Source organism: Oryx dammah, unplaced genomic scaffold (assembly GCF_014754425.2).
Source record: "Oryx dammah isolate SB20612 unplaced genomic scaffold, SCBI_Odam_1.1 HiC_scaffold_24, whole genome shotgun sequence".
NCBI classification, from domain to species: Eukaryota; Metazoa; Chordata; class Mammalia; order Artiodactyla; family Bovidae; genus Oryx; species Oryx dammah.
This window is the reverse complement of record NW_024070208.1, coordinates 29,632,925-29,655,606: the sequence shown is the minus strand read 5'-3', so window position 1 is coordinate 29,655,606 and position 22,682 is coordinate 29,632,925. Positions and strand designations below refer to the sequence as shown.

The following is a 22,682-nucleotide window of genomic DNA, read 5'->3' as shown; positions in this document are numbered from 1 at the left end:
GGTCTTTTTAGATTGAAATGGGTGGAAAGTAGAGCTGGCGAGGTGGGGGATGTGGTTGCCTAGTGTGGGGTTCCTGAGTGCACATCTCTAGAGAGAAGACTGCAGATTTGGAAGAAGTGCTACTGTTTTTCCTCAGATGTTTTCTCCCTGCATTACAGATGGAAGGAGAACGTGCAGCTATAGAGCCTGACTGTTTAAAGAGGCACGTGAACAAAAGCCAGGTGGAGGTGAGGCTGATGGAAACCCAGGAAGAGAGCGTGTGTAGCAGTCTCTGATTTAATCAGGCACTTCAGTGTGTTGTCCTAAATACCTATTCTGTGTGGCGTCTGTGTGGCGATTATGTTATGACTTAGGTTTCTTGAACTTGAAAAAATTCCTTCAGGAGTGGATGTTTGTGGGAAAATTCTGTGTTTTGTTTTTTTTGTTGTTGTTGTTAAATAAAAATGGGTGCTGATAGCTCAGTCTCTGGTGAAGACTCTATTGGAGAGGTTTGTGTCTATGGTCTGTGTTGTGATGCGGAGATTGTCCAGTGAGAGGTTTTGCTTTTATCCCCTCTCCTGCGTCCTGGGATCCAGTAACCATGGTTGATACCAGATCATTCTTACTGCAGCTTCAGAAATGTATGAACGCTTGCTTAAAATTACAGGAACCATTTTGTTCTCCTAAGGAATTTCTTTTTAAATTTTTTATTTACTTTCATTAACTTTTATTGGAGTATGGTTGCTTTACAGTGTTGTGCTAGTTTCTGCTGTGCAGCAAGATGAATCAGTTACATGTATTCATATATCCCCTGTTTTTTGGACTTCCTTCCCATTCAGGTCACCACAGAGCGTTGAGTAGAGCTCCCCGTACTGTACAATAGATTCTCGTTAGTTATCTATTTTATCCATAGTACCAATAGTGTATATATTTCAATTCCAATATCCCAGTTCACAAAAGAGTTTCAAAATAAGGTTAAATCGGAGGGCTTCTCTGGTGGCTCAGTGGTATAGAATCCGCCTGCCAATGCTGGAGACATGGGTTTGATCCTTGATCAGGGAAGATCCCACATGTCGCGGAGTAGTGAAGCCTGAGCACCAGAACTATTGAGGCTGTGCTCCAGGGCCCGGGAGCCACAACTGCTGAGGCCCACACACCTAGAGCCTGTGCTCGGCAATGAGAAGCCACCACAGAGAGAGGCCCGTGCGCCGCAACTGGAGAGTGCTCCTGCTCGCCACAGCTAGAGAAAAGCCGCACAGCACTGAAGGCCAGCACAGCCAGAAATAAATACGTGCAAAGGTTTTTAAAAGAGATTAAATTTGAAACAGTGAAGAAGAGAGGCTAAAGCGCGGTTGTTGTTTTAAAGTAGGTTCTAGTAAAATAAAGACTCATGTATGTTTTGAAGACTCTGAAGTGTGACCCTTTACCTTAGCACAACGTCCTGCTTGGTCGGGGAATCGCTCTGAATGAGGAACAGGGAAGAAGTCCCTGCAGGACGAGTACACAGAGATGGCGATGGGCAGAGCTTAGAATGAAGGCAGGACCTGTGGGAGGGGCAGAAGCACAGATGAATTATGGATCCATTTTTAAGGCATCCTCCAAATACAGAGAAGAAAAATTCAGAAGTGGATTAGGCTTACCAGGTGTGTTTTATGTTTTAGATGGGTATGGTGCCCCCATTGGGCTTCCCTGCTAGCTCAGTTGGTAAAGAATCCACCTGCAATGCAGGAGACCCCAGCTTGATTCCTGGGTTGGGAAGATCCACTGGAGAAGGGACAGGCTACCCACTCCAGTATTCTTGGGCTTCCCTGGTGGCTCAGCTGGTAAAGAATCTGCTGCAATGTGGGAGACTTTGGTTCAATCCCTGGGTTGGGAAGATCCCTTGGAGAAGGGAAAGGCTACCCACTCCAGTATTCTGGCCTGGAGAATTCCATGGACTGTATAGTCCATGGGGTTGCAAAGAGTAGACATGACTGAGCGAGTACATTTCATTTTATGGCAGATGTTGGATTACATTTTCTGTTTTAGACCAAAAGAGGACAGAATAGCTGAGAAATCTTTGTACTCTCCCTACCCATAATGGCTTAAAAAAAAAAAAAGATGGAAAGAAAACTTCATTATTCAGAGACTACAAGATTGTGCATGAAGGGAAAAAAAGAATGTACAAAACCAACAAGAGAGTTTATCAATTTTAAAAAAGGGTCAATGTTTAAAAATCAGTTGTATTTCTATATATAAGCAGTGACAATTAGAATTGAAACATTTAAAATGATATCATTTATTCATAGCATCAAAAAGCATTAAATACCCAGGGATAAATCTAATGAAAAATGTTCAGGATTCTACATTCAAAAGTAGGAAACATTACTGAGAAAAATTGTTGTTCAATTGCGAAGTCATGTCTGACTGTGACCCCATGGACTGCAGCACACCAGTCTTCCCTGTCCTTTACTATCTCCCTGAGTTTGCTCAAACTCATGTCCATTGAGTCGATGATGCCATCCAACCATTTCATTCTCTGTCGTCCCCTTTTCCTCCTGCTCTCAATCTTTCCTAGCATCAGGGTCTTTTCCAGGGAGTCAGCTCTTTGCATCAGGTGGCCAAAGTATTAGAGCTTCAGCTTCAGCTTCACCATCTGTCCTTCCAGTGAATATTCAGGACTGATTTCCTTTAAGATTGACATGTTTGATCTCCTTGCAGTCCAAGGGAGTTTAAGAGTCTTCTCCAACACCACAGTTCCAAAGCATCAATTCTTCAGCACTCAGCTTTCTTTAGAGTCCAACTCTCACATCCATACATGACTACTGGAAAACCCATAGCTTTGACTAGATGAACCTTTGTTGGCAAAGTGATATCTCTGGTTTTTAATATGCTGTCTAGGTTTATCATAGCTTTCCTTCTGACTAGCAAGCATCTTACTTTCATGGCTACAGTCCCCATTCACAGTGATTTTGGAGCCCAAGAAAATGAAGTCTGTCACTGTTTCATTTTTTTCCCCATCTATTTGCCATGAAGTGATGGGACCAGATGCCATGATCTTTGTTTTTTGAATGTTGAGTTTTAAGCCAGCTTTTTCACTCTTCTTTCACCGTCTCATCAAGAGGTTGTTCAGTTCCTCTTCGCTTTCTGCCGTTAGGGCGGCATCACATGCACATCTGAGGCTGTTATTTCTCTCAGCAGTCTTGATTCCAGCTTGTGATCCGTCCAGCCTGGCTTTTCTCATGATGTGCTCTGCATCATGATGACTCCGCAAAGAGTCGGATGCGACTGAGCAACTTTCGCTTCGCTTCACTTCGCTTCACTTCACTTCACTCTGCGTATAAGATAAATAAGCAAGGTGACAGTATACACCCTTGACATACTCCTTTCCCAACTGTGAACCGGTCAGTTCTTTCACATCTGGCTCTGTTGCTCCTTGACCTGCAGACAGGTTTCTCAGGAAAATTAAAGAAAAATTAAAGAAAGCCTAAATGAACAGAGAAAACGCGTACTCATAGATTGTAAAATTCAATAGTGTGTCCATTTGCCCTAAATTTATCAAGAGATTAAATGCAATCCCAATGAAAACCCCAGTAGATGTTTCACTGGAAATTGCCAGGCTGACTCTTAAGATTTACATGGAAATCAAATAACCAAAGTAAAGAGAACAGGCACTTCTAATTTTGTTGCCATCTTTTGTGGTATGAACTTTATTTAAAACCTGGCAGAATTATAACAGTACAAATAAATGATTCTGCTTATTCACAGAAAGTTTTGGAAATCATTGTTTTCTTGAGAAGAGTTAGGCCTTGGCTTATTAATTAAAAAAAAAAAAACAACCTTATTTCCATGCGATAAGCCAGGAGAGCTGGGAGCAAAGCTTTTCATGGATTAGTGTGAAGAAGCTTAAGAAAATGGCCTTGTGTTTTCTATTTTTAGACTTTTTTTGTTGGCAAGGAGGTAGTAGGGTGAAGCACTTCCTTGAAAGGTGAGCTGAGTCAAGTGGCTTTCACTAAGCTTCCCTTTTTGTTGTTGTTCAGTTGCTAAGTTGTGTCTGACTTTGCAATCCCATGGACTGCAGCACGCCAGGCTTCCCCGTCCTTCACCATCTCCCGGAGCTTGCTCAAACTCATGTCCATTGAGTCGGTGATGCCATTCAGCCATCCCATCCTCTGTTGCCCCCTTCTCCGCCTGCCTTCAATCTTTTCTAGCATCAAGGTCTTTTCCTTTTTTAGGTGAGACCAATCAAATGCTTAATTTCTTAGTGAACTTTGTTTTTTGTCATAATTGACAGGTGTTAGGTAATAAGTTTTTATTACATTGCTATTGAATAAGAATTTATGCATCCATTTACTAAGTCTTTGTGGAATATTGACTCAGGCAAGGCTTGGGCAAGATGCCCCAGAACACGGAGCAGTGAGACAGTCCACTTCCTCAGGGGCTTGCTCAGCAGTGATGGGTTCCTTACATCTTGTCATGAACATGCCTTTCTGTTCGGGCCCCAGCATTCGGACCCCCTCCCTTACCAGCAAACTCAACCCCATGTGAGTCTGGTGGGAGTGGGCTCGACCCACTAAGACATCAGAGGCCAGATTCAGGGTCTCTCCAACTCAGGGAGGGTGTTGGACGTTGTAACTCAGGATTCTGAGTCTGGAGCCAGGACCCATAGATGTGGTCATTTAGTTTTTTTAATTTAAAGAATTTTTTATTTTTTGGTCACACTGCTTGGCATGCAGGATCTTAGTTCCCCAACCAGAGAGCAGTGGAAGCATGAAGTCTTCACTGGACCTCCAGGGAAGTCCTGAAGTGATCAACAGCTCTCCCTCCCCTAGTGGTGACATTGGTGCCCAGAGGCTGGTGGTGATAGGACCAGATGCGGTGGCAGCGCACGCTGGTGTGTGGAGGAGGCCAGTGCTCTGGGCCAGGTGACACCCTGTGGGGTGACCCCTTCCTTGTGATTCCCTGTGGTCAGGCCCCTGGATGAGCTGCCCTCCGGGAGGCCCATACTGGGATCAAGGGACACTGTACGTCCCTTTCTGCAGCCACATCAGCAGCCACCATGAGAACACAGGCCAGCAGCAGCCTGCCCTGGTTGGAAAGTTTGGCTTTGTCGTGACATCTGAACTGAGCCTTGAAGTAGTGTTTGCTGGACTCGTGCCTGGGGTGGCTGCAAGGACTCCCACGGATGGAGACAGTGAACTGGAGTCTCTTGGGATGTTAGCAGAGGGGTCAGCCACTCTGAGCGCACACAGCACCCCGAGTTCCTATTTGAGGAGGTGAGCTTGGTGGGATTAGCGAAACTCCCAACACGTGGGGCTGGGGTCTGCAGTGGAGACCCTCGAGGAGGGTTCATGTCTGCAGGAGTGATCATAGCTGACTTCTATTGAGTGCTCGCTAATGGTAAAGAAGCCGCCTGCCAGTGCAGGAGACATAAGAGACTTGAGTTCGATCCCTGGGTCGGGAAGATTCCCTGGAGGAGGGCATGGCAACCCACTCCAGTCTGCTTGCCTGGAGAATCCCATGGACGGAGGAGCCTGGAGGGCTATGGTCCATGGGGTTGCACAGAGTCAGACACGACTGAAGTGACTTGGTACACACTGTCATCTTTATCTTACTCTGTGTTCGTGTCACTGCGCTCTGCCCCTTTTGAAGCCTCAGCTCATCTAAGTTACTATGTGGTTTCTGTAACTCTCCCCCTTTGCAGAGAGGAAACCAAGGCCTCACGGGATTCAGTGCCCTGCCCGTGCTCCCGACAGCTCTGAGAGGCTGTCGGGTCTGCCTCTTTCTGGCCTGTCTCCTGACACGCAGCTGGGGCCGTAACCTCAGGGCCAGGCAGCAGATTGCTGTAGCTGCTGTGTGCAAGTAACTCCATGCCTGAGCCCTCTCTCACTTTACCTGGCTTTATATTTTTTTTAATACCATTTTTTGTTGACAGTGTATTCTAGATTTCTTTGCTTAAAGCCTGCCTCCTTCATTAGAACTTGAGATCCAAGAGGGCAGGGACTGTGCCCTGTGTTTCCATAGTTGTTTGCCATCTTCCTAGAATAGTGCCTGGCACATGGCCATTGCTCAACAAATATCATGCAATCAATAATAATATTAGTAACCGTCACATTCAAGCATGTGCCAAGTGCTTGGCATATATTAACTCACTTGATCCCCGGGACTGTTGTTACCCGCGTATTAGAGGTGAGAGAACAGACCACAGGCAGATCTGGGAACTTGCTCAAGGCTGCAGGGTTCACAAGAGCTGGAGCTAGGATTCTGATGTAAGCACTTTGGCTCCAGAAATCAGGTTCCTAAAATGCTAAGCTTCACTGCCTTTCATGAATGAGTGAATGATTATTTAAAGCAGGTTTTATGAACTATAAAAATGTATTTAGTAGAGCATTTCAAAGTAAATAAATTACATGAATTAAAATAAATTACATCAATGATGAGGTAATATTTTTCTCTTGTTAAGAAATGACAGTTAATGAGTAAGACAAATTTCTGGGGGAAAATATATTTAATATAGGCTTAGGTTCTTGGAAGGTTTGTTATTATAGCATCACATGTAATCTTCTGGTCCACAAATGAATGGTGGGTTTTTAAAGGCTAGTAAATCTGTCTGATATATGTTCCCAACAAGATATTATACATGTCTATTATTATCTCATAAGATAGGCCTACTTCATATGGAAGAAATTATAACAATAAACAGATGTTAATTTTTGTCATGATTTATTTGTTAGTCTAAAAGCTCAGTTCAGTGCCTAGAAACTATATAATAGTTGGGCTTTGGAAATGCAGTTGAATTGAGATCAGTCTTAAAACACAATTGAGTCCTTTAGAACGTTTGCCTAATACTGAACAAATGTCTTGGGTTTCGCTTTCTGAGTACTTGGTCTGAATAATGAGATTGAATTAGACCATAAACTCATGTACTGCCAGGCTTATATTTTATATTAAGGTATGGGTGGTGCTAGTGGTAAAGAACCCACCTCCCAGTGCAGGAGCCATAAGAGACCTGGGTTCAATCCCTGGGCCGGGGAGATCCCCTGGAGGAGGACATGGCAACCCACTCCAGTGTTCTTGCCTGGAGAATCCCATGGACAGAGGAGCCTGGCGGGTGATGGTCTATGCATAGGGTCACAAAGAGTTGGACACGACTGAAGCAACTTAGCACACATGCAAGGAAAAGTTACAGATTTTGGGAAATAGTCTGTTGACAAGGGAAAAGGAAAGCATCACAGACTTAAATTAGCGGAATTTTTTTTTCGAGAGAGAGCCAGAAGGACTAAAGTGGTCCCAAACCAAATTTGCCTAATAATTAAGGTTACTTATGACATTTAAAACATTAATCTGCTTTGATCCACATTCACATGTTGGCATTTTCATTCATACTACTGATATTTCTAGATATAAATTTTGAATGATTTCTCCCTCCATATCAAGAATAATGGGCTTTCTCCTCTCAGAGCATCTTCAGATGCTCAGCTGTGGAATCTGAACCTTTTTGTGAATGAAGATGATGAATATGTATGAGAGCCAGGTAACAAGGGAGAGTGTTGGTTTTGCATTTTTGGTTCTCAGTAATTATTAGTGTCTTTAAATGCAAATGTGCCTTGAGAAAAAAATGTTCAAAGGAAGTACTGTGGGAAGGTCCTCTAGGCTTTCTGACTTCAAAGTGCTTATTAGGATAGAAGCAGATGCCTGCTAAAAATGTAGATTTTTGGTTCAATGAGACAAATAGAATTAAAAGTATTTAAATTACCGTGATCAACTTTTCCATTTTTAAAAATTTTCCTTTTCTGTTATTTACCTTTATTTGATTATTTGTATTTTTAGTTCCCTTATGCTTGCCTCTGAAATGGTATTATCTCATTTTTGATAGAATTTTACCTTCAGCTTTTAGGTTTAAAATAATAGCATGGTTTGGTGAATAAGCATTCTTTAGATCAATGAGACGGAGAAGGCAATGGCATCCCACTCCAGTACTCTTGCCTGGAAAATCCCATGGACGGAGGAGCCTGGTAGGCTGCAGTCCATGAGATGGCTAAGAGTCGGACACGACTGAGCGACTTCACTTTCACTTTTTACTTTCGTGCGTTGGAGAAGGAAGTGGCAACCCACTCCAGTGTTCTTGCCTGGAGAATCCCAGGGACAGAGGAGCCTGGTAGGAGGCCATCTATGGGGTCACACAGAGTCGGGCACGACTGAAGCGACTTAGCAGCAGATTGGTGAGAGGCAGTACTCCACACATCAGTGCCTTTGCTATAGCGTCTAGCTTTTATTCCAAAGATCTCTGTTGATAGAACATTTTCTTACTTTTCCCTTGATTTTTTTGTTTGAAAACTCTTTCTTATTCAGCCAGGCATTACATTTTAAAAAATGGTCTTTGTGTCCAAAAGTGCTTTAAACTGTCAATATGGTACTTAAAAGAGGTATAAGTCTTGTGGTGTGGGTAGAACAGACAGAATATAAATTATTACAGTCTCAAGTGTTAAGAACTGAGATAAGATCATTTGATGGAACATTTTTTGTTACCTTAATTATTTTATCTCAGGGTGCTAATAAGGGCTTCCCAGGTGGTGCCGTGGTAAAGAATCCGCCTGCCCGTGTAGGAGATGCAAGAGACATGGGTTTGATTCCTGGGTCTGGAAGATCCCCTGGAGGAGGAAATGGCAACCTGCTACTGTATTCTTGCCAGGATGATCTCATGGGCAGAGGAGCCTGGGGCACTACAGTCCATGGTTTGCAAAGAGCCGGACTGAGCACAGCCACAGCATGCAAATATTTGGCTGGCCAAAAAGTTTATTTGCGTTTTTCTATAACACCTTATAGGAAACTCCGAATGAACATTTTGGCCAACTCAATACATATGCGTATGTGTGTATCTAAGTCTGGTCTGTGTGTGCATACAGACACAATACATATATACACATACATATATATATACACACGTATGTATATATAAAACAAGAATAAAACCTATTGGTACTTTCTGAGGATTAATAGACAAAACTTTCTAAGAAAATGTTATTGTTGTTCAGTTGCCGAGCTCTCCTGTCCTTCACTATGTCCTGGAGTTTGCTCAAATTCATGTCCATTGAGTTGGTGATACTATCTAACCATCTCATTCTCTGTTGCCCTTTTCTCCTCTTGCCCTCAGTCTTTCTCAGCATCAGGGTCTTTTTCAGTGAGTCAGCTTTTTGCATCAGGTGGCCAAAGTATTGGAGCTTCAGCATTAGTGTTTCCAATGAGTATTCAGGATTGATTTCCATTAGAATTGACAGGTTTGATCTCCTCACTGTCCCCGGAGCCCTCAAGAAGTTCTTCTCCAACACCACAATTTGAAAGCACCAGTTTTTCAGTGCTCAGCCTTCTTTGTGGTCCATCTCTCACAAATGGCCTTGGCTTATTCAAGATCATGTTTTTGAGTATCAGGTGAGGACCTATTTTATATTTTGAGACATATTTGGAGATGGTTGTCAATAGCACACTAGTTTTTGAAATACTTCTATTTGGAGATGCAGAGGTACAGAAAACTTGACTACCATTTTTGTGTTAACCAACTGAAGCAAATACGAAATCCAGGCATATGATTTAGTAAACAAAAAGTAATGGAGATAGGAAAGATTGTAACCTACTAGTAACCCAGAGAGCTTATTTTAGTCTAGAGTTTAACTCCTCCTTTGTACTGCCTAAACCTTTGCTGTACTTTTATCATCCTGAGCTTCTTTGCATCTTTGCCTGGCAAGTGCCCTCACAGTCTTTCTGCTGAGGTTACTTGTCTGGTGTCATATCAATACTTGTTGCCATCCCTTGTATATTTCCTATAACTTGCTATATAATTCAGACGGGTGGTTCTTGTTTGGAAGCCAAATTTTTGTATTTATTTCTGCTGAAAACAGATTTTTACTTAAAAGATAGTTTAAAGTGTATATGTAATCATTTCATCATTCTGACATAAATATTTTCATTTTTCTGGCTCCCTTACGCTCTCTGTTTTATTTTGCATGGTTGGAGTTATGTCTGTTTTAATATTTAACGTAAAGACATTCCCATTGTCATAATGTCTTCATTATTATAATTTCATAATAACATAACAGCTCATTTGCTACTTATTTTCTTGTAAGACTTTTTTTTTTAAGTGTCTCCTGTATTTCTTTTCTAGCTAATGCATATTAGCGTGCTCCCAATGAGTTTGAGAGAACTCCAGGAGATAGTGAAGGACAGGGAAGCCTGGCATGTTGCAGTCCATGGGGTCGCAAAGAGTTGGGACACAACATAGTGACTGAACAACAAATAATTAATTGAAATTTTAATGCAAGTATTAAAGTTATTCACACATGATTTTTTTCTCTTATATAATCCCCTATGAATATGTGTGTGGTATATATTTGTGTATATATGGCATATATATGTATATAGCATATAGCTATATATGTGTATATACATACCTGGCATATACAGCATATACGTGTACATGTGTGGCATATATGTGTATAAAACATATAGCTAGTATGTATATATGTATACATATAACAAATTTTGAAAGACAGTGAGAATCACTTCATTATTCAGAATCAACAGTAGGAAAGCCCAGAGTTACATTGGGTAGCTGCTAATTCAAACTTGAGGGTTTGCTTTTCTCTGTAACATGCCATATTGTTAGCGTGATATAACCTTGCTGCTGCTGCTGCTAAGTCGCTTCAGTCGTGTCTGACTCTGTGTGACCCCATAGATGGCAGCCCACCAGACTCCCCCGTCCCTGGGATTCTCCAGGCAAGAACACTGGAGTGCGTTGCCATTTGGTTCTCCAATGCATGAAAGTGAAGTCACTCAGTCGTGTCCGACTCTTAGCAACCTCATGGACTGCAGCCTACCAGGCTCCTCTGTTCTTGGGATTTTTCCAGGCAAGAGTACTGGAGTGGGTTGCCATTGCCTTCTCCGAGTGTGATGTAACCTTAGGTTACTGTTTTTACATTTCATATTTGTACATAAAAGTTTAAAAATACTATATAAAATGAAGAAATAAGACATATTTGATAGTCCAAAGATTTATATTGAAAATCATTCTTTCTTAAATAATAAGCTTATATGAACTTCAAGAATGGTATGGAATCTACTTTACTGTGGTAATATTTCAAATAGTTAAACATGTATCCTTAAAGTCTTTTCTCTGTAATAGTTACCTGGATATAGCTTGTATAAAGCACAGAATATGCTGAAGTTTGTTGTGGGGTGTTCAAGCATATTATATGTCTGACTTTTGGCTTGTCACAACTGGGAATAGATTGAATACTGCTTATTCGTTTTGTATTTATAGCTTAAAAAATATAAGTCTCTATGTATATGTATGCTGGAGAAGGCAATGGCACCCCACTCCAGTACTCTTGCCTGGAAAATCCCATGGACAGAGGAGCCTGGTGGGCTGCAGTCCATGGGTTTGCTAAGAGTCAGACACGACTGAGTGACTTCACTTTCACTTTTCACTTTCATGCATTGGAGAAAGAAATGGCAACCCACTCCAGTGTTCTTGCCTGGAGAATCCCAGGGACGGGGGAGCCTGGTGGGCTGCCATCTATGGGGTCGCACAGAGTCGGACACGACTGAAGTGACTTAGCAGCAGTAGCATGTATATGTATGCATGTATATATAGCTATAGTTGTGTCTATTTCTGGATCTTCGTTCTTACTAAGCTTATAGATTTTGAGATTCCATCATTATGCTGTTACTGTTGTTGCCTGAATACTTAAGGATTCTGTTTCTAGTATTCAGAACTGAAGCTCTTCATTATGATGGTGTTTTAGTGTTTTTAGGGCATTCTAAAATGTTTTTCCTCACATGAGATAAATTGTATATTATTCCTTTTGTTTAGCCGAAGTGTTTTATTTTCCATTTTCCACATGCTTCCTCCGTTGGGTACACAGTAAAAGCTGTGTTTATACCTCTGAGTTTTCCCTCACTTGCCCTGGGCTCTTCCTTTCCAGTCGCCTTTCAGTTCAGTTCAGTTCAGTCGCTCAGTTGTGTCTGACTCTTTGCGACCCTATGAACTGCAGCACGCCAGGCCTCCCTGTCCATCACCAACTCCCAGATTTCACTCAGACTCATGTCCATCGAGTCAGTGATGCCATCCAGCCATCTCATCCTCTGTTGTCCCCTTTTCCTCCTGCCCCCAGTCCCTCCCAGCATCAGAGTCTTTTCCAATGAGTCAACTCTTCGCATGAGGTGGCCAAAGTACTGGAGTTTCAGCTTTAGCATCATTCCTTCCAAAGAACACCCAAAGCTGAACTCCTTTAGAATGGACTGGTTGTATCTCCTTGCAGTCCAAGGGACTCTTAAGAGTCTTCTCCAACACCACAGTTCAAAAGCATCAATTCTTCGGCACTCAGCCTTCTTCACAGTCCAACTGCAGATATGCAAATTTCAGGGCTTCAGTGCTGTCTGGAGCCTAGGTGCTGGGGAGTTTGTGTGGGTTCAATTAAAGTCCTTCATTTCTAGTGGCTCCTGAAGAGAAGAAAAAAGAAGAGAGTAGTATGAAGAATAAAATGTCAGATCTTTAAAAATACCTGGTTTGAAATTTGAGTCTCTTAAAGAAATCGTTGTGGTCATATTGTATTATTTATTTTTTGCTTTGATGGTTGTTTCTTCAGGAAATGCCCACAGTGCTCCTCCTTCACCAGCTGGCTCAGCAGGAAGGCGCATGGACCATACTTCCGTTGTTACCGCAGTACGTTGCCCTTGAAATGTGCTCATTATTGGCATCCCTACCTGATACTTGTAGGCTTCCTTGTTTTCTCACTAAGTGTGTTTTCCCGAGAGTCAGCAAGTAAAGTCATTGGATTCTATGACTGCTACCTTAATCAGATTTCTTAATGATTGATTCTTAATCATGAATAGCTTTTATTTTTAAATGTTTCTTTCTTAAAAGATATAATATCAGTATATTTGATAATTTTGAGACTGATTTTGAGATCTGTTGAGCTGGGGTTTGTCATGGAAAGAGTTAACTTGAACTCTGGCTGTTCCATAAACCATTAGTATCTGGCTTTTCTGTTAATATAAGCTGAAACTATACATGGAAGAAAAATACAGGGGAAAAAATTCAGATTTCTTGCTATTTTGTATGTCCTTTATTTGCTTCCTGCTTTCTCTTCCTTAGTAAGTTTTAAACCTTGTTATAAACTCACTTTATAAAAATGATTACTAGAATCTTTCTTTTTCTCAGCTTTTCTGTAATGTATAGCAGAAATTCATCATGGATTTTCTTCTGTGAAGAAGAGACAAGAATACAAATTGTACAACTCCTAGAAACACTCAGAAGATATGACCCATCAAAGGTAAATACAGCTTCAAGTATTTTTATTTTGCATGGAGAAAGTGCTTAAAGGAAGTTTAATTTTGATTAACAGGTTTTTCAGTCCAATAAAAAACACTTAATTTAAAATTAAGAAGAACAAAATAGGCTGCTCTCACCCTGTGATATGCAGCATATTATATGGAATGTGTATCTCAATAAACTTGCTTTAACTTTAAAGAAAAACGAATGAAATAGCAATTAAATATCTGGAAATAATGTTAAATAATTCTCTTTGAGGTTTGGAGCTATCAGACAGATGAAACTTACAAGGAGCCATTTTTAAATGAAAAAAAAAAAAAACAAACAACCTATATGTTTTACCAGTTTTAGAAAATTAAGAAAACTATAAACCAGAGTTAAGAAATAAATTCAAATTGGTTATTTCTCTTTATCAACAATGACCGCATATTGTTTTAGTTAAGAAATAACTTTGAGTACCACCTGTGTGTTGGGCACTATTATAGCAGGAGCTTGGACAGACAGACAAGGGTCTTGACTAGATGGGTGGTGCAGAGGAGCAGGGGGTGATGCACCATTGAAGAAGCAGTTACAGGTAAAAGTGAGACATCTTTTAAGGGAAACACTGGGCATTGTTAGAAGCAACACAGCAGGGCATCAGGTCTTATTTGGGAAGGTCATGATGTAATGTGACATTTAACCGGAGTCCCATGGAGTGAGTGGGAGTTCGTAGGAGAGATAACTCTAAGCAGAGGGAACAGTATCTGAGAAGGGCTGGAGGTGAGACAGATACACCTTGTGAGACAAGTTCACCCCTGCCTTCATATTTTAACAGTTTATCTCATGCAGATAGGATGTTGCAAATGGATCATGTTTACCTCTAAGTTCGGAGTGCTGAACACAGTGCTTAACACTTAGTAGGTGGTCAGTGAATATGTGTGTGGGTGTGTGGGTGTGGTTGTGGGTGCGGGTGCGTGTGCGCATGCGCTTGTGTGTGCGCGCATGCTCAGTCGTGTCTGACTTTGTGACATCATGGACTGTAGCCCGCCAGGCGCCTGTGTCCATGGGATTTCCGAGGCAAGGGTACTGCGGTGGGTCGCCACGCTCTCCTCCAGGGGCTCTTCCTGACTCAGGGATAAAACCTGCATCTCCTGTGTCTCCTGCTTTGGCAGGTGGATTCTTTACCACTGAGCCGCCTGAGAAACCCTAAATATTTGTGTAGGACTGAGTAACTCTGAAACGTCAGCTGTCCTGCTGGGCTACGTGCACTACCTCTGGAGGTTTACAGGCAGCTCTGGAGCTTTCTGGAGGGTAAATTAGGCTGTTCAGTTCTCTTGGAGAAGTCCAGGTTACGCCCTGATCGATTTATGGGGTTCTTTCAATGTGGAATCAGTGGAATTGGGTCCTTTCTGGTACTGATGGATACTCGCCCACCCCTGTTCTGATGCCCACTCCAGAAGTGAATCAGATTCAGTGAGGGTACGGAAAAGGAGCCATGGCTTCCCAGTGCCCGCGGGGTTTGTTGATGTGGACACACACAGAATTGGGCAACGGTGACCATTAGGTTGGTTTCTCAAACGCTGGAAAGTTTGTTACTACAATAAAACCACTGGTCTTGATGCTTTTTAAATGCTGTAACGACCCATTATGATTTCTTTTCATGCTTTTGACTTCTGGGAAAACACAGATATAATTGAATGAGAAAGTTGTTAGGCTAAAAAAATAATTCCTTCAAAGGAGAGAAGATTTATGAACATGTCTGATCCAGACTTTTCAGATGGTGCTGAGCAGTATCTCTGTGCTTTGTGCCATGTTTTATGTAAAAGATTTGTTAGGCTTTTATGTTTTCCTTTGACTTGAGAAAAACTCCCAGCTCTTTTTTGGAATGTAGGAGTTTTAATCGCCTCCTAGTGTTTGCTTCACCTGGAGATTATTTTTTCCATTATCCATAGCTCTAATTCTGTACAGAAGATGGTGACTCATTGTACTTTTTAATGAAAATTGGAATGATAAATTTAAAAGTTCAGAGCAAGTTCATGAAAATCAAGTACAGAACAGAGGTAAAATTAGACATTTTCTTCTTTTGTGAGCTCTACCACATGAAAAAAAGTCAAGGATGATTTATTTCATTTAAAACTAGCACTAGGGAATAAAAATTACATGATGTTGAAGTTAGCTCAAACCAGTGTTTTTTTCCCCCGACCATATGAAATTTTAGGAAAAAAGTATAAAACAAACCTAGTTTTGATACTGACACAAATAAACTATATTAAAATAATATGTGTTAGAGTATCATTATTTCATTGGATTCTGACATCGTTTCCCTTCAATATCTTGTCATTCTCACTAATCAAGTTTATGCTGTTATACAATATTTTAAATGAAAAACTTAAATCTTTATTAAAGTAATTAATCTCTGTTAATTGCCTTCCTGGGTGATTTCTATAAATTTCTATATCTTATTGAAGTCTTTCTGGTTTTCTTTTTCCTCTACAGTATGCTTTTATTATGTGTGCATTTGCTGAAATGTCTTTAATTTTTAATTCTTAATAGAGGTAAAACATGAGTGCTGGTGAAGAGTAATTCTAAAATACTACTAGAACACTGAGTTATTCTTTTACAGTTTGTCTTAATAGTCTTTATTAAGAAGTCATTAGGAAAATCACTGGGCTTCCCTGGAGGCTCAGCTGGTGAAGAATCCACCTGCAGTGTGGAGACCTGGATTCGATTCCTCGGTTGGGAAGATCCCCTAGAGAAGGGAATGGCTACGCATTCCAGTATTCTGGCCTGGAGAGTCCCATGGACTTGGGGTCGCAAAGAGGGACACAACAGGGAGTGCTTCTTCACAGAATATGTATTAATTTTCCCCTTGCTGCTGCTGCTAAGTTGCTTCAGTCGTGTCTGACTCTGTGCGACCCCATAGATGGCAGCCCACCAGGCTCCCCCGTCCCTGGGATTCTCCAGGCAAGAACACTGGAGTGGGTTGCCATTTCCTTCTCCAGTGCATGAAAGCGAAAAGTGAAAGTGAAGTCGCTCAGTGTTCGACTCTTAGTGACCCCATAGACGGCAGCCCACCAGGCTCCCCCGTCCCTGGGATTCTCCAGGCAAAAGTGCTGCAGTGGGGTGCCATTGCCTTCTCCCGATTTCTCACTTAGAGTAGTTTATAATATGCGTCTATGAAGAGACTCTGATGCTGGGAGGAATTGGGGGCAGGAGGAGAAGGGGACGACGGAGGATGAGATGGCTGGATGGCATCACCGACTTGATGGACATGAGTTTGAGTGAACTCTGGGAGTTGGTGATGGACAGGGAGGCCTGGCGTGCTGCGATTCATGGGGTCACAAAGAGTCGGACACGACTGAGCAACTGAACTGACTGAACTGATGCTTAGTTGCTCAGTTGTGTCTGACTCTGCGACCCCCAAGGACTGCAGCATGGACAGGCTCCTCTGTCCATGTGGATTCTCTAGGCAAGATAAGAATAGTGGAGTGGGTTGCCATGCCCTTCTCCAGGGGCTCTTCCCTACCCGGGATTGAACCCAGGTCTCCCGCATTACAGGAAGATTCTTTACTGAGCCACCAGGGAAGCCCACTTTACAGTATAACCCCCCACAAAAATATTGAAAAACAGTCTTATATACTAGATAGCCAAACACTGCTCTTAATCATTAAAATATAAAAACATGTTCTGCATAAATTTATGTTTGGAACAGGAGATTATAATAGTGGAAGATTATTGAGAAAAGTGCTAAAATATACTGCAAATTGAAATGATAAAATTATCATTTATTTATGATGAAGTGTTTATTTTCTTTAAACAAGCTATATTTACATGGTATGTTAAATGTGATGATTTTCATGTTGGTTAATGTTTAGTCATTTGAATTTTTAAGATGTTGAATTTTCTATCTTAAGCCAAGGTTATTTGCTTTATAATTACTCCCTTGCCCAGTGGTGACTTCATATATCCATAAAGTGGTGGGAAGAAATCCTCGGGTGGAACTAGGAACCTAGACCTTTCATGTCTCCTCATTTATGACTTGTTGCTGAACTGACCCAGACTGAGACGGGAGGTGTTTGAAATACAGCCATGAGCAAAAGAGGGCTCTTAGGAGACAGCACTGTCTCTCTCCTGCTTTTATTTTCTGATAAGGAATAGGGAGGGAGGTCGTGATGGCTGGATAACAGAAAATACTACGAAGCTTTAGAACTTCGGGTACTTGACAATCCTGCTGACGTTTCTTTAATGGTTGCCTTTGAAAACTCTCCCAGGATTGGTGCATCATTTAACACAAGACTCGGAGCACCTGGGGCAGGTGAGGTGGCCTGCAGATAGAGCCGTGAGCGAAATGGACACCACCCCGGGTCACAAGGAGGGAGTGTTCACAGTGATGCCGGGGAGACGGGCAGTGGGCAGACCTAAAATACTGCATCAGATGGTAGGAAGTGCTGTGGAGAAAAAGAACACAAAATGAGAGGGGTGCCAGATAGGCTGGGGGTGGACTTCCTTCTCTGTTTAGGGTATTTAGGAAGAACTTCACAGCTCATGTCAGTTTGAGCCACGTGTGAAGGAGCCAAGGGAGTGAGTTTCGTGCTTTCTGATCCCATGCCACGGCCCAACAGGAGCTGCAGACTCACCCGGTTCAAACATGAACTCTCTATTCCCCTTTGTTCCTCTTGCACCTCAGTCTCCCGCATCTCAGAAATGGCATCCCTGTCTATCAGCCTTTCCCTTCTCCAGCGGATCTTCCCAACCCAGGAATCGAACCGGGGTCTCCTGCATTGCAGGCAGATTCTTTACCAGCTTCAGCTATTAGCTGAAGCCCTGGTATCTCTTGTATTGGGGTTGGCCAAAAAGTCAGTTTGGGTTTTTCTGTACAAACTCAAACTTCTTGGCCAACCCAATATTAATGTCTGATATTCACTTGAATTCTTAATTTTAGCTATTGCGTTATTCAGTTTTAGAATTTCTATCTGGCTCTTGTTTATAGGTTCTAGTTCTTTGGTAAAAATCATCTTTTCATCTATTTTCTTAACCATATTAACCATAGTTTAACTGCAAAATCTTATTTGTGAAGCTCTAGTTCTCATTTTTCTGTTTTTGGTGTGGTCCTGTTTCTTGGCATGCAGGGTTAATTTTCACTCAATGTCCGCTCTTTGATGTGAAAAACTGAAGAGATTGTGGGTGGTATCCCTTCCTACAGGAAGACTGGATCTTCTCCGGGGTTGTAGACCTTGTTTGGGTGGGTCTGTTTACAGACTGCCCTTATCCGTAGACCCTTTCCCCCGATAGACCCTGTACTCCAGTCTTGGGCTCCCAGAACTACTGCTGAAGTTTTCCTCTGCTTAGATTTTAGCCACTTCACTGCTGTTTTCCACTTGGTTCCTGTGTTTTTTTTTTTTTTTTTTTTTTTTTGGTTCCTGTGTTTTTATCTTGCTTTTTGTGTAGCCTAGGAGTTAAAAGGAGATTGCAGGCAGAATGTTGGCATCGCTCCTTTGGGATGCCCGCCAACCTCTACCTCCGAGGCAGCCTCCGGCTCCAGCTGTCTCTGCAGTGCAGCCATACAGGAGCCCCCAGTTGCCACTCTCTGTGCTGTGCTGTCCTTTGCTCTTGTTCCGTTGCTCAGTCTTGTCTGACTCTGCGACCCCATGGACTGCAGCACGCCAGGCTTCCCTGTCCATCACCAACTCCTAGAGCTTGCTCAAACTCATGTCCATTGAGTTGGTAATGTCATCCAACCATCTCATCCTCTGCCATCCCCTTCTCCTCCTGCCTTCAATCTTTCCCAGCATCAGGGTCTTTTCAAATGAGTCAGCTCTTTGTATCAGGTGGCCAAAGTATTGGACCTTCAGCATCAGCCCTTCCCATTTAATATTCAGGGTTGATTTCCTTTAGGATTGATGGGTTTGATCTCTTTGCTGTCCAAAGGACTCTAGAGTCTTCTCCAGTGCCACAGTTTGAAAACATCAATTCTTTGGTGCTCAGCCTTCTTTATGATCCAATTGTGACATCAGTATACGACTGCTGGAAAAACCATAGTTTTGACTATATGGACCTTTATCGGCAAAGGGATGTCTCTGCTTTAATACACTGTCTAGGTTTGTCATAGCTTTTCCTTTGCTCTGAGAACCAGCAACTTCCTCGAGGGTAAAGAAGATGAATATGGGGTTCCCATGGGTGGGCTCTCCTGCTCTCTGGGATGTTAACCCTCACATCCTGTTTGCCTGTTGCTTTCTGCTGCCCTCAGTCATCTGCTCTAAGAACTTCTCCAGCTTTTGTACTTGTTCTTGGTGGGAGGGTAGGTCTGACCCAGGCTGTTCTCTTGTGATATATGAACCCTGGTCTCTCTTCGGCTTCTCTTTTGTACCTTATTTCCCATATGCAGTATTTTCCAGCCACACCGAACTAAATTTTTTCATCAAATATGTATCAAGTTGTTTTTTTTTTTTCGCCACTTCAGGGAGTTTATATCAACTGCCTCACCTGTTCTTCTCCAGATGTGTGCTCAGCTTAGTGATCTTAAAGCTGAGTTCAGCGGTGATCTCCTAAGAGGTTCCCTCTCCTTCCAGGGTGGTCCCCGTCACTCTGTTTTGTTTTCATTGTAGCACATGCAGTCACTATCTGAACTCATTTTATTTTCTTGATTGCTTTCTGTCTCCCCACTGTTGTATAAGCTCTGTTCCCACCTGGTAAGGGATAAATGTTAATTGATAACAAAGAGTAAATGTTAATTGAATGAATGAATAAAGTAGGCACTGATTCTGGAAGGAATTTTCTGTTTTCTCCTTCCTCTCATCTTTCAAGCACCAGAGGGTGGGGACCGCTCTGCAGCCATGGGCTCCATGCTGCCTCCTGCCATCTCACTCGTGGCTCTTTCCTGACCCTCATACCTGGGAGAGTTACGGTCCCTTTGGCAAATGAACCTCTTGAATTATCCTAATTTGACTGTGTCATCTTTCAGCCTACTGACTCTGCTTTGGTCAATAAACATAATCAAACCCAGGTCTCCCACCTTGCAGGTACATCCTTTACCAGCTGAACCACAAGGGAAGCCCAAGAATACTGGAGTGGGTAGCCTACCCCTTCTCCAGGGGATCTTCCCTAACCAGGGGTTCTTGCATTGCAGGTGGATTCTTTACCAACGGAGCTATCAGGGAAGCCAGTACAAATAAATTAGTATAGAAATTTCCACATTTGATTGTTTTTATATTCAAATTGTATTCATAGACTATCACTCTGTTCCTAAATTCATTAAACAAATGTTGAACTAAACAAAAAAAAAGGAACAGTTTCCTTTAATAGTATTTTGATAGGAAATATTCTGTAAAATAACATTTTTGTGTTTATAATGCAGTGATGACTAACATTTTGTTCATCCTGATGGTGTGATCTTAAATTGCTTTCTTAATAGCCAAAGATTATGCTGTATTCATTATCATATGAGTATTATATTTTTGTTAAAATTCTTAAATATATAATCTGTGCTTATGCTTTATTACTCAGAATATTTAACTAAAACTAATGGTACTTATTTGTTTTGGGTCTTGCCTGAATGGCTTTAAAAATTTTTTTTCTATCTTTATTTAACAGGAATGGTTTTTAGGAAAAGCATTACATGACGAAGAATCTACAATAATTCACCATTATGCCTTTTCTGAAAATCCTACAGTTTTTAAATATCCAGACTTGGCTGCCGGCTGGGCCCTTAGTATTCCACTGGTAAACAAGTAAGAATTTATTAGACTTTCGTTTCATTTCATTTTGTGTATGAATCGCCTTTTATTTCACTGAGTCTTATAACTGGTGGATCTGAGTGAACTTTTCAGCAGAGGCAGCGAGTGGTAGAGCAGGGAGACGGGCAGCAAGAGCCAGACACAGAGGCTCCATCCCTTACTCATCGTGTCTCAGGGCTCAGCTGCTCTGTGCTTCCTCTTCCTCACCTGCTGCAAAATGAGGTGAATGATGAACTGTGAGGCTGAGGAGGGCACACGAGTGCTCAGAACTCTCCACCCAGGAGGGTGACCACTGCTGTCAGTGGACCTGGGATCTTCAGGCGTGACTTAAGGAAATGAATCCGCAGCATGCCTGTGGGGCTGGGTTGATGGCTGGTTATGTGCATGGATATATACACGAGTTTAAACGGGGCCCGGGCAGAAGATGCTGTAGATAATCGTACCTGGCTATTTGTGGGATTATCCCAGTGATGCTTTTGTGATGTGAAAGGAGAAGGTAAATTGTAAATCAGGGGAAATATGGATGTTGACAGCCCTCTTAACCTAAATAATTCAGATTATTTATGAGTTTTTGTTCTTTCAGGAATGGAGAGTTGATAATCCAAATGTGGTTTTTATTTCTACAAAGATTAAAGTGTTTCTATTATTTCTTACACTAAGTGCCCTGTTTCTAGGGATTGGAGCCCTGAAAAGCTCTTTAGCCCATTGTGGTTGTAGAAGGTAGTAGGTACGTTGTCATCCGTGGTTGCCCAAAACTTCTGGACTGCTCCCTTGACATCTGAAAGTTCTTTACAGTGTCATACTCTCCTTTGCAGTGTAAGTGCAAGTGGCAGGAAAGTCCTCAGAGGGGATGAAAGGAATATTGTTGCTAGAATTGAAAGGGGAGATTGGTGGTTTGTTGGTGCAGGAGTTCAACAGTCTTATTCAAGAGTCTGGTTCTCTCTGTCTCTCTGGCTTAGCGCACAGCATCATTTCATCCTAAATCTGTTTTGCTTTGTGGTTTCAAGGCAGTAAGGGCTGTGTGTTTCTTATCTATGTCCAGCAGCAGAGAGCCTCTAACCATGGAGTATGCTAATCCTTAGTCTCTAGTTGTGCATTTGTGTCAAGCTGTTTCAGTCATGTCTGACTCTCTGAGACTCTATGGACCAAGGCCTGCCAGGCTCCTCTGTCCATAGGATTCTCCAGGCACAAATACTGGAGTGGGTTGCCATTTCCTTCTCCAGGGGACCTTCCCGACCCAGGGATTGAACCCGAGTCTCTTAGGCCCTGCACCTGGGACGTGTCTAGTTGGATCCTGTCCAGTTAAAGTTGATGGGGACAACTTAAGGTGTCTACAACCTCTGGACCATAAACAGCTGCCAGTGAACTTTAGGGCAAACTAAAGTTGGGACCAAACTAACTCTGACTCTGGGGCCTCTTTATTGACCTAAAAAATTAATCAAAATCAGAATTCTCTTAGAAGGCTCTGTATTATGTGGTTAGCCAACAGAGTCCACTGCAGGAGTGTTTATTCCCCATGTCTCCTTTCCTTGACTGATGACTCAGTAGGTAGGGCAACGATTTATAGTTACTTATGAATTTCTTCTGCTCAGTTCAGTTCAGTCACTCAGTCGTGTCTCTTTGTGACCCCATGGACTGCAGCACACCAGGCCTCCCTGTCTATCACCAACTCCCAGAGTTTACTC

The 22,682-nt window shown here is 42.2% G+C and overlaps 1 protein-coding gene across 3 annotated transcripts in view; it reads left to right on the top strand.

Annotated features, from left to right (window-relative positions):
• The window catches only part of B3GLCT (beta 3-glucosyltransferase), a 109,913-nt gene that overhangs the window by 37,492 nt on the left and 49,739 nt on the right, over window positions 1–22,682 (top strand). For all 3 annotated transcript variants that reach the window (XR_005725697.1, XM_040267130.1, XM_040267131.1), the window contains exons 5-7: window positions 12,600–12,676; window positions 13,175–13,286; window positions 20,855–20,991. Coding sequence is in view for 2 of the 3 variants with exons in the window: in XM_040267130.1 (XP_040123064.1) it covers window positions 12,600–12,676; window positions 13,175–13,286; window positions 20,855–20,991 (326 nt within the window). In the remaining variant the exon portion in view is untranslated. The remainder of the gene's footprint in view (window positions 1–12,599; window positions 12,677–13,174; window positions 13,287–20,854; window positions 20,992–22,682) is intronic.